The sequence below is a fragment of the Neovison vison genome, chromosome 3 (assembly GCF_020171115.1).
Source record: "Neovison vison isolate M4711 chromosome 3, ASM_NN_V1, whole genome shotgun sequence".
NCBI classification, from domain to species: Eukaryota; Metazoa; Chordata; class Mammalia; order Carnivora; family Mustelidae; genus Neogale; species Neogale vison.
Window position 1 is genome coordinate 148,304,123 of NC_058093.1, and position 12,244 is coordinate 148,316,366.

At 39.1% G+C, this 12,244-nt stretch overlaps 1 protein-coding gene across 1 annotated transcript in view; it reads left to right on the forward strand.

The window, feature by feature from the left end:
• DYM (dymeclin) overlaps window positions 1–12,244 on the forward strand; it is a 337,031-nt gene that overhangs the window by 50,852 nt on the left and 273,935 nt on the right. Inside the window, exon 3 of the mRNA XM_044243021.1 lies at window positions 3,070–3,122. Coding sequence (XP_044098956.1) covers window positions 3,070–3,122 — 53 coding nt within the window. The remainder of the gene's footprint in view (window positions 1–3,069; window positions 3,123–12,244) is intronic.

Below are 12,244 nucleotides of genomic sequence, written 5' to 3' on the forward strand. Positions count from 1 at the left end.
CCACTGAGCCACCCAGGCACCCCAGATAGTTACCTTTTTGAGTGTGAATATAATTTGAGATTCCTAAGGTAATGGTATGTTCACTGAAGTAATGAGTAGGTTTTAGCTTTACGTGTGTGTATAATACTTCAAACATGATACTGTCTTCACTTGTTGGGAGACAGGTTCTAGAGTGGCTCTCATGCAAATACAAGGGGAGACCCACATAATTTAAAGTTTTCCAACAACCACATTAGAAAAGTGAAGCAGGTGAAATCAATTTTAATAATACAGGCATATGTATTTATGTATACATAAAAAGAGGATTTGTAACTCTTCTGCTTATTAGAAGAGGTCATCATGGGATTTAAATATGCTAATAAATTTGAAAGTGCTGTGAGAAACATTTAAAGGGTCATATAAGCATAAAGCATTATTTTAATTAACTGGGGGAAAACACACTACCTTTTGGAATCAATAACTAGCTATCATTTCCTGAGGTTTTACTCTGTGCTGGACACTGTTCTAAGCACTTCATATGTCTTAGGTGACGTAATGATGACGATGCTTGTGGAGCAGGCGTGCTCATGATGATCTCTGTTGTGTAAATGAGGAAATGAAGACATAAAGAGTTAAGAAACTAGCCTAAGTCACGTAGGTTGTAACTAGTTGAGCTGGAATTGGAAGTGGAATGTGCTTTTTAATTTTTTTTTATTGTGGCAAAATACACACAACAGAAAATTGATCATTTTAACCATTTAAAAAAAAAAGTTTATTGGGACGCCTGGGTGGCTCAGTTGGTTAAGCAGCTGCCTTCGGCTCAGGTCATGATCCCAGCGTCCTGGGATCGAGTCCCACATCGGGCTCCTTGCTCGGCAGGGAGCCTGCTTCTCCCTCTGCCTCTGCCTGCCATTCTGTCTGCCTGTGCTTGCTCTCTCCCCTCTCTCTCTGATAAATAAATAAAATCTTAAAAAAAAAAAAAGTTTATTTATTTATTTTAGAGAGTTGGGGCGGGGAGAGAATGCAGGGTGGGGAGGGGCAGAGGGAGAAGGAGAGAGAGTCTCAAGCAGACTCCATGCTGAGCACAGAGCCCAACATCCATCTCAGTCTGACGACCCTGAGATCATGACCTGAGCCAAAACCAAGAGTTGGACACTTAGTGGACTGAGCCACCCAGGTGCCCCTCATTTCAACCATTTTTAAGTGGACACTTCTGTGGCATTAAATATGTTCACTTTGTTGTTTAACCCACCATCCATCTCCAGAACACTTTCATCTTCCCAAACTGAAACTCTACCCATTAAACACTGACTTCCCATCTCCTCTGCCTCCAGCTTCACCATTGGGAACCACCATTCTACTTTCCTCCCTATGAATTTGATTACTCTAGGAGCCTTATATAAGTGGAATCATACAGTATTTGTCTTTTTGTAGCTGGTTTGTTTCACTTAGCATAATGTCTTCAAGGTTCATCTATGTTGTAACATGTCAGAATTTCTTTCCTTTTTAAGGCTGAATAATATTTCATTGTATGGATGTGTACCATATTTTGTATTTTGATTCATCCATTGATGGACACTTTGGTTGCTTCTGCTTTTGCCTTTTGTGAATGATGGTGAACATGGTGTACATATATCAATATGAATCCCTGCTTTCAGTCCTTTTTGGGTGTATGTATAACCAGAAATGGAATTGCTTGGTCACATAGTAATTATATATTTAATTTTTTGAGAAATTGCCATACTCTTTTTCATAGCCCCTGCACCACTTTACATGCTCACCAGCTGTGCATGAGGGTCTCCATTTCTCTACATCCCCTCCAATATTTACTTTTTTCTTTCCTTTTTTTTTTTAATAGCCATTTTAATAGGTCTGAAAGCAGTATCTCATTGTGGTTTTGATTTACATTTCCCTAATGACTAGTGTTGTTGTACATCTTTTCATATATACCTGTTAGCCTTTTGTATGTCTTCTTTGGAGAAATATCTGTTTTAAATCCTTTGTCCATTTTTAAATTGGATGGTTTTTGTGGGCTTTTTTGTTGCTGTTCTTGAGTCAGAGATTTTTGTTTGTTTGTATATTCCAGATACTAGTCTTATCAGATACATTATTTGCAAATATTTTCTCCCATTTTGTTGGGTTGACTTTTCACTCTGTGATAGTATACTTTGATGTGCAAAAAGCTCTTAATTTTGGTAAAGCTCAACTTACATATTTTTTTCTTTTCATGTCTTCGTTTTTGGTGTCATATCCAAGAACTCATTGCCGAATCCAATGTCATAAAGCTTTCCCCTGTGTTTTTTACTTCTGAGTTTTATGTCTGTCTGTGTCTGTACCTCTTGTCTCTGTCTCTGTTTCTATTTTTCTGTGTTGTTTTTTCCTATATGTTTATAAATTATTGAAGCTTATGTATATGTTCTCTCTCTTTTCTTCCCTTGTTCCTTTCTTTGTTGTTGATCTGTTTGAAGGTATTGCAGAGATTCCATATATCTCCTAAAAATAATGGCATTTTCCCCAAATAACTATAGCCCCATGATTGGTACTGCTCTTGGAACTGGGCAGCTGGGGCCCCTGCTCTGTGCTTGGTACTTTGGAGTGACTTTCTTGCATTTTTCTAAGTCTCTCCATTCCTCCCTTTCCCCTGCCCCAGTGCCTGAAAGGTGGGGCTCCTCCAGTGCTTCTCTTTTAGGAATCTCATTGAGGGGCACCTGGAGGGCTCAGTTGTTAAACGTCTGCCTTTGGCTCAGGTCATGATCCTGGGGTCCTGGGATTGAGCCCTGCATTGGCCTTCTTGCTTGAGTGGGAAGTCTGCTTCTCCCTCTCCCTTTCCCCTGGCTTGTGTTCCCTCTCTCTGTCAAATAAATAAATAAAATCTTTTAAAAAATCTTCTATTGAGAATTATAGTACATTTTCTATTTATGTTGAAAACAGAAGCTTAACTTTATTTTGTTGATTTTATTGTTTATCGCTATATATACCATATTTTCCTCCTAAATTGTTTTTCTCTTTATTTTTGTATATTCCTTTAACTGGTTAGCATGTACTTATTTAGTGTTGTAATTATTAATTACCTTTTTTCTCTCTCTCCAGCAATGAGCTGAAGCTTTTGGAGGAAGCAACCATTTCAGTCTGCAGGTCTTTAGGTAAGGGGTAAAATGAGCCTGCGTGTATATGTATGTGTGTGGCATTTGTTTCAAAATTTCTGTTAAAAATTTTGGTAGTATAATATGAATTGAAATAATGAAGTGATATATTCTTGATGATAATATTTAATAATAATTACTTCAATTTATGGTGCTCAATAATGTCATTAGAAAGGAACATTTTAGTCAATAGGAAAAAAGATACATGTTTAGCTTACTTGCAGGAGTGGTAATGGACTCCACTAAGACATGCTCTTTCAGCTTGTTCTTTTCTTTTTTTAATTGAAGAATAGTTGACATATGATGTTACCTTAGTTTCAGGTGTGCAACATATAGTGATTTGATTTTGAATGGACATTTATATACATTAGGAAATGCTCACCATGATAGGTCTTGTTATCATTTGTCTGCATACACTACAATATTATTGACTCTATTTTTTTTGCTTTACTTTATGGTCCCTGTGACTTATTTTATAACTGGAAGTTTGTACATCTTAATCCCCTTCGCCCATTTCACCCATTCCTCCCTCTCCCCCCAAATTGCCCCCAGCAACTACCACCTTGTTCTCTATATTTATAATTCTGTTTTGTTTGATTTTTTTTGTTTGGTTCCCCATATAAGTGAAGTCATGTAGTATTGATCTCTCTCAGACTTCTTTCACTTAGCGCAGCACCCTCCCTGTCCCTCCATGTTACGACACATGGCAAGACTTCATTCTTGTTTATGGCAGAGTGATATTCCATTGTATGCATATACCACATTGCCTTTATCCATCCATCCATCAGTGGACACCTGTTGGCTGTTGTAGATGCTGCAATGAACCTGGGGGTGCAGGTCGCTATAGAAGTTAGTGTTTTTTGTCTTCTTCAGATAAATACCCAGAAGTAGAATTGCTGGGTCATTTGGTAGTTCTATTTTTAATTTTTCTGAGGAACCTTCATACTGTTTTCCACAATAGCTGCCCCAGTTTACATTTCCTACCAATAGGCACGAGGGTTCTCTTCTCCATATCCTGGCCAACACTTCCCAGTTCTAGTCTTTTTTATTTTAGCCATGCTGACAGATGTGAGGCAAAATCTCATTGTGCCTTTGACTTGCATTTCCCTCATGACTAGTGATGTTGAGCATCTTTTCTCATGTTTGTTGGCCATGTGTATGTCTTCTTTGGAAAAATGTTTGGGTCTTCAGCTTCCTTTTTAATCACGTGGGGGTTTTTTGCTGTTGACTTGTATGAATTCTTAACACATTTTGAATATTAACTTTTTTTTAAAATGACTTTTTTTTTTTTTTAAAGATTTTATTTATTTATTTGACAGAGAGAGATCACAAGTAGGCAGAGGCAGGCAGAGAGAGAGAGGAGGAAGCAGGCTCCCTGCTGAGCAGAGAGCCCGATGCGGGACTCGATCCCAGGACCCTGAGATCATGACCTGAGCCGAAGGCAGCGGCTTAACCCACTGCGCCAAGTAATTTCTGTACCCTGCTTGGGGCTTGAGCTTGTAAGGGTGAGAACACGAGTTGTAAGTTCCACTGATGGACCCAGCGAGGCACCCCTTAAATAGTAGCTTCTTATTGGATATATGATTTGCAAATATCTTCTGCCATTCACTAGATTGTTTTCATTTTGTTCACGGACGGTTTCCTTCGCTGTGCAGAAGCTTTTTAGTTTTATTTGGTCCCGCTTGTTTATTTTTTGCATTTGTTGCCCTTGCCTAAGGAGACAGATCCAAAAAAATATTGCTACAACTGAACTCCAAATTTACTGCCTATGTGTTCTTCTAGGGGTTTTCTGGTTTCACGTCACACTTGTAGGTCATTAATCCATTTCAAATTTATTTTTTTTCTAATTGTTTTTTTTTTTTAAAGATTTTATTTATTTATTTGTCAGAGAGAGAGGGGGAGAGAGCGAGCACAGGCAGACAGAGAGGCAGGCAGAGGCAGAGGGAGAAGCAGGCTCCCCGCCGAGCAAGGAGCCCGATGTAGGACTCGATCCCAGGACGCTGGGATCATGACCTGAGCCGAAGGCAGCTGCTTAACCAACTGAGCCACCCAGGCGTCCCTCAAATTTATTTTTGTATATGGTGTAAGAAGGTAGTTACCTGAGAGGACCCTTATTTTTTTCTTCTTCTTTGTTCTTTAGACTTCTTCTTTAAACTGTTAAAATTAAGTGTTCCTCATTATACTTTTTTCTTTGTGATTTTGCTTGTAATTTGATGAAGTTTTTTTTTAATTGGTTTATTAAGATCTTTTTTAGTTCTGAAGTTTTCTGTAGTTACGGCTTTGATTTTACTTGTGTTTGAGTTTCTTCTCCCCCAACGTAGGATCACCTGTTAACATTCAGGTTCGATGTCTGTTCTTTGCTTTCCGTATCTTCGTTTTTCTTTGTCATCTTTCTCTTCTTGAATTTACTCCTTTATGTCTTTGATTCAGTCAGTGCTTTATACGTAACAGTTCTGTCAAGATTCTAGTACATCTTTTAGTTACTTCATTTTTTGGTTTTTAATAATTCTTTGTTTTAATCATTCTTTGTTTTTCCTGAACTTTAGACTGCTCTCTTTTCATTATACTCATTTTTCCCAGTGGCTTTCTGTTTTTCTTGTTGTTGTTTTAAATAGGTGACTTTCTCATCTTCCACTGATGATGCTTGTTACTAAATTCATTTGACAGTTAAAAAAATACTTTATTTTTATTTATGTATTTATCTATCTATCTATTTGAGAGAGTGAGAGAGAGCAAGAAAGAGCATGTGCAGGGTGTGGGGCAGAGGGAAAATTAGGTTCTCCACTGAGCAGGGAGCCCAGTGCTGGTCTGGATCCCAGGACTTCGGGATCATGACTTGAGCCAAAGGCAGGCACTTAACCAACTGAGCCACCCAGGTGCCCCAGTCCTTTATTTTTTAAAGTAGCTCCATTCCAATGTGGGGCTTGAATTCAGGACCCCAGGGATCATATGTTCTACGGACTGAGCCAGCCAGGAGCCACACTGTTTGATAGTTTTGATTCAGCTCTTTGGGTGAAATTCTAGTGTAACTTATTCCTTACCTGAGTGTTACTATTACTATTTTTTCTTATTCCTTAAACCAGCAAGTATTTATTGAGTTCCTGCTGTATTTTAGGCTCTTTCCTATACCCTGTGCTTTGTAGCCTCAGAGCTGGTATAGAAAGTGACTTGCTGGGAGTTTTCTGGTTGGAGAAGACAGTGGTGGGGAGTTGTTTTTTTTTTTTTTAAGATTTATTTATTTGACAGATAGAAATCACAAGTAGGCAGAGAGGCAGGCAGAGAGAGAGGAGGAAGCAGACTCCCTGTGGCGCAGAGAGGCCGATGCGGGGCTTGATCCCAGAGTCCTGGGATCATGACCTGAGCGGAAGGCAGAGGCTTTAACCCACTGAGCCACCCAGGCGCCCCAGTGGGGGTAGATTTTGTCTTCGGAAGTACTTTGAAGCTGTTAGCCTTGCGATCTGTTTATTGATTACCAAGTAAATACTTAGATCATTTCTATAAACTCTGTCATTAGTGAAAGTATTCTCTGTTTTGGTGGGGAGAAGGACTATCTGGATTTAGCATTTCTGTGAATTTGTATCTGTTTGTATGTTTTCATGGGTGTTTGACTTTTTAAAAGTTTCACACTTCTAGAAATGAGGGCCAAATAATCCAGTAAACGGCCATAAGCTCATCTTTCAGTTTCAATCATTTTGACCTTGTGGGCAGGCCTCATCTGTATCTCTCACCGTTACATTCTACCCATACTTGAAAGTATGAAATATATACAGAAAAGCTGACAACTGAAAAGGATATACAAAACAAACAACAGAAAGCAGTGTGTTCTCACACATTAGATAGAAACCTCAGGAGTCCTATCATTTCATTCGTAAATATCTTGTAAGAATTTTTTTTAAAGGAGACCAATGCCGTTATCTTAGTAGGAAACCATTTTTAGCATTGTCACATAGCCACCGAGTGTTCAAATTTCTGATTGTCTTAGTTTTTGTGAATCAGGAATCATATAGAGTCTGTATGTTATTATTGGTTATTATTGGTATATCTTTACAGTTCTTTTTATAACTAGTTTCCTCTGGCAATTGTCTCTCTCTTCTTTTTCTCCTATTTATGGAAGAAAGTAGGTAGTAGAGTTTCCCCAGTGTAAATTTTGCTGATTGCATCCCCATGTATTGTTAACTTTTCCCTGTTCTCTGTATTTTTTGTATCTTTGGTATTGCATTTGGAGACACAGCAGTATTATAGTGAAATATTGGGAAAGGTTCTTTCTGGGGCTGGGAGCAAGTCTAATCTCTCAATTTCCCAGATGGAAATTCTCTTTATAATACCCTTATCTTAGTGTTATTCAGACTTTGCTTGAATTCCTGTAGAAATAGGAAAGTCCCTTCTTTACACAAAAGCTGCTTAAGTTAACAGATTGCTACAACTTCTAGTGTCAAATGAGTTAGTTTTTTTTTAATTAAAAAAATCTTTTATTGATGTGAAACTCAACATAAAATTAACCATTTTATTTATTTGTTTGTTTATTTATTTATTACTAACATATAATGTTTTATTTGCCCCAGGGATACAGGTCTGTGAATCATCAGTCTTACACACTTCACAGCACTCACCATAGCACATACCCTCCCCAATGTCCATCACCCAGCCACCCTCTCCCTATCCCTCCACCCATCCCCAGCAACCCTCAGTTTGTTTTCTTTTTTTTTTTTTTAAAGATTTTATTTATTTATTTGACAGAGAAATCACAAGTAGGACAAGTAGGGAGAGAGGAAGGAAAGCAGGCCCCCTGCTGAGCAGAGAGCCCGATGTGGGACTCGATCCCAGGACCCTGAGATCATGACCTGAGCTGAAGGCAGTGGCTTAACCCATTGAGCCACCCAGGCGCCCCCGCTCAGTTTGTTTTCTAAGATTAAGATTCTCTTATGGTTTGTCTCCCTCTCTGGTCTCCTCTTGTTTCATTTTTTCCCTCCTTGCCCCCCACAACCCCCTGCCCTGCCTCTCAAATTCCTCATATCCAAGAGATCATATGATAATTGTCTTGCTCTGATTGACTGATTTCACTTAGCACATTACCCTCTAGTTCCATCCACGTCATTGTGAATGGCAAGATTTCGGGTTTTTTGATGGCTGCATAGTATTCCGTTGTATATCTATACCACATCTTCTTTATCCAGTCGTCTGTCAGTGGACATCTAGGCTCTTTCCATTGGCTGTTGTGTATCAAATAAGTTAGTTTTTAATTTAAGTACCATTGTTATCTTCATTTTAAAGTTGAGGACACAGTTGAGGTATAGGGAGGTGAAGTAAGTTGCTAGGTGTCCCAGCCAGTCAGTGGTGGAGCTGGGATTTGAACCTAGTGAGCCATGTAGTCTAGTTCCATTATGCTTCTCTGTCTTCCTGTCAGCTATCTCATTCCCACTCTGGCTTCTGAAGCTTATTCAACCTCAACATAATGTTTGATTTTTTTTTTTAAAGATTTATTTGTTTATTTTAGAGAGAGAGAGAGTGTGTGCCAGGGTAGGAGAGGCAGAGGGTAAAGGAGACAATCCCAAGCTGACACCCTGCTGAGGCCAGAGCCTGCGTGGGGTTCCAACCCATGACTCTGAGATCATGATCTGAACTGAAATCAAGATTTGCGTGCTCAGGCAACTGAGCCACCGGGTGCCCAACAACATTTGATTTTTGCCAATTAACTTTGATCCTGTTAAGTTCTGTCAAGGTGTTTTAGAAGAGCGAGTCTGCCATTGGGTGGTGGTGTTTAAACATCAGGGAACATACTTTGTCTTATTAGTTGACTTTCCCCTCTACATCTTGTCTAAGAGTACTCTGAAAACGTAATTGTGTTAGAGTGTCTGCTCCATTAAGACCCGGTGTTCTAAGTATCTCCTTAGTCCCCGAAACAGAGCTGGGTCCACCTAAGTAGTTCAGTTAAACACGTGCTGAGTAAAGAAATGCAGAAGGTGTACAAAGCTTCAGTTACATCAGTCCAGTAGCTGGTTGCTCTTTCCAACAAACAACACGGGTTGTTTTGCTTTGTTTTGTTTTTAAATAGATAACCATTTATAAATTCGAACAATTACTTATAAAGTTGTTCAGTAATAAAGGACCTATTGAGTGAACACAAGATTGTGAAGTTGGGGGTCTGAATTATGCTTGTAATCCTAGCATCCCCAGTTCTTTGTTTCAGTATTTTTATTTACAATAGCTCAATAATATTGATTGACACAGCGACACACTGGCGAACACGAGCTATTTTAAACAGTTTATCTCAGGGTATTCTCTCATTAAACCCCAAATCTTGAAAGAGGAGTAGGAAATTTTTGTCTCAAAGTGAAACGGACTAGATTTAATATCTAATTACATATCTATTCTTGATGGTAAAAGTTGAGCAGAACCTGCCCTAACTGCCAGCCCATGCTGCACTTGCTGCTCCCGGCACAGTTCTCCATCCCGCAATAAGGGGCATCGCCTGGGAGAGGCTGGAGCAGAAGCTCCGGTCCCATTTGACGCATGCAAGACCAGAATTTAAACTTCAATGACTGCCTTGTGATTTAAAGGCACATTAGACTTTGGGAAGCACTGTTCACTCAGTAGGTGCAGGGAGATGGACCTGGGGTTCTGCACGGCCAGTGGGGTCCCAGAAAATGCTGTTGCCACTGCTCTGTGAACCACATATCCAATAGCGAGGTGCTCCTGTTTCATGACAATGAGTAACTTGCATTGACTCAAGCTGTGACAAGAACACTGACCCAGCAGGCCGACCCGAGTCAACTTGACGGTTACTGAGTACAAAGCAGGTATGCTCTCATGGTGTACTTATTCCCACGCATGATTTTTTTAAAGTATACATACCTGGGTTTTAAAATATTTAAAATGTATTTGAAGCTTGGTACATCTTTCCAAATCTTTGACACATTTTCAAGAAGTTCAAATAGATGCATAGAGATGGCAGCAAAAGCATAAACCTCAGGTCTGCATAAAAATGATTTTTTTTGGCAGCATAGACCAGTGTGTTTGAGTGTTTGCATTTCCATTTTTTGAAGCAGTTAAAAATATATTTCAGAAGAAAAACAAATATTCAGAAGTCTGGAATCTTTGTTGTTTGAAAACCATTCGTAAAGCAAAAAGACTGGGCATTTGTCACTAACATTGTTGACTTTGGGCCCAACACTTAAACATTCTGGGTCTCTTTTTCTTTCCTTTTAAAGATTTTATTTATTTGTTAGAGAAAGAGTGTGCTGGAGAGCACACACAAGCCGGGGACGGGGGGTTAGAGGGAGAGGGAGAGGCTGACTTTCTGCTGAGCAGGGAGCCCTGTATAGGACTTGATCCCATGACCTGAGCTGAAGGCAGACACTTAAACAACTGAGCCACCCAGGCGCCCTCTTTTTCTTCAGTAAAATTAAAGGTTCTGACTAAACAGTTTCTCCCTTCCGAAGAGATTTTTCTTTAAGTTTTTATTTAGGTTCTGGTGAGTCAACAGACAGTGTAATATTAGTTTCACGTGTGCAAGACAGTAATCAACACTGCCATCCGGCACCTGGTGCTCATCACAACAAAGGCCCTCCCTAACCTCCCTGTCACCTGTTCCAGCCATCCTCCCACCCCCTCCCCTCTGGTAACCATCACTTTGTTCTCCAGAGTTAAGTTTCTTGGTTTGCCTCTCTCTCTTTTTTTCCTTTCCTTGTTTGTTTTGTTACTTAAATTCCACATATGAGTGAAATCATAGGGTACTTGTCTTTCTCTGGCTGATTTCGCTTAGCATAATACCATCTAGCTCTGATGGGTTCTTAACCTTTGTCCTTCTGTGATGTATTAGGGTTGTCCAGTGACCCAGTAAAGCTAATGGTGTAAATTCTAGTTAAAATCCAAAGACCTGAGAACCGTAAGGGCCAGTGTTTAAGTCCCTGTGCAAGAGCAGAAGACCAATGTATTAGTTCCACAGTGAGGCAGAGAGAGAGGATTGAGCCTTCCTCTGACTTTTGTTCTGTTCAGGCCTTTAATGTGTTGGAGGATGCCTGCTCACTTTGAAGAGGCCAGTCTGCTTTGCTCAGTTGAAAATTAAAGTGCAGGAACACCTTCACATACACATCCAGAAAAAATGTTTAACCAGATATGTGGGCGTGCTGTGGTCCAGTCCCATTGATACATAAAACTAACCGTCACGTATGTGTTACTGTGCAGACTGATAGAACTTTATATTTTCATTAAATCTAATTTTTTGATTATAGGGATTGGTATAGCACAGCATTTTAGAGCCAAGGATTGGAACCAATAGATAAGGATGTATCCTTGAGCAGTAACAACAGAGACACGAGGATCTGTGAAATGGAGGTGATACTGGTGCTTTTCTCCTATAGTTGGTTTTAAGGATTAAATGAGTTGATGTGTGTAAAGCGCTTAGTGTGTATTAGTCACTGTCTGTTACCTGTTGTTTCTTTTGATGAGAAAAGTGAGGTTGGAGAAGAAAAGTAACTTGAATTTTAATATTCCGTTAATTATAGACTTGGATCTAGAGATCAGATCTTCTGATTCTCATGATAGTATCTGCTTGATTCTTTGGCTGGATTTGCTGAAATGCTCACTTTTAAACTTAAAATTTTTTAAAAACAAATTCTTTAAAATTTTTTCTGATCAAATAACTTCTCCCTGGCCATATTGCTTTATGTTTCTGTTTATTTTTCGTTAGAATGATTTATGATTATCTGAAAAGAGTTTTACCATTCTAGTTTATTGTATTCTATATACTGGGGATCATTTTTTGTTTTTTGTTTTTTTTAACATTTGCTTGCTTTCTTTCTTTTCCTTTCCTTTCCTCTCCTTTCTTTTCTTTTTCTTTTCCTTCCCCCACGCCCTTGGAGTCCAGCATGGGGCTTGAACTCATGACCCTTTGAATAAGACCTGAGTTGAGATCAAGAGTCAAATGCTTAATGACTGAGCCACCCAGAGGTCCCTAACATTTGCTTTTCTAAAGAGAAAAATGTATGTGTATAAATTGACTATATATCAACTATTATTTTGAATTCTGAGATGAACTGGCTACTTTCTTGTATTGTGTCTATCATTTTCGGTTTACAGATCATTTTTGGTTCAGAATTAAGACCAAGCAGCAATTTCTCTCA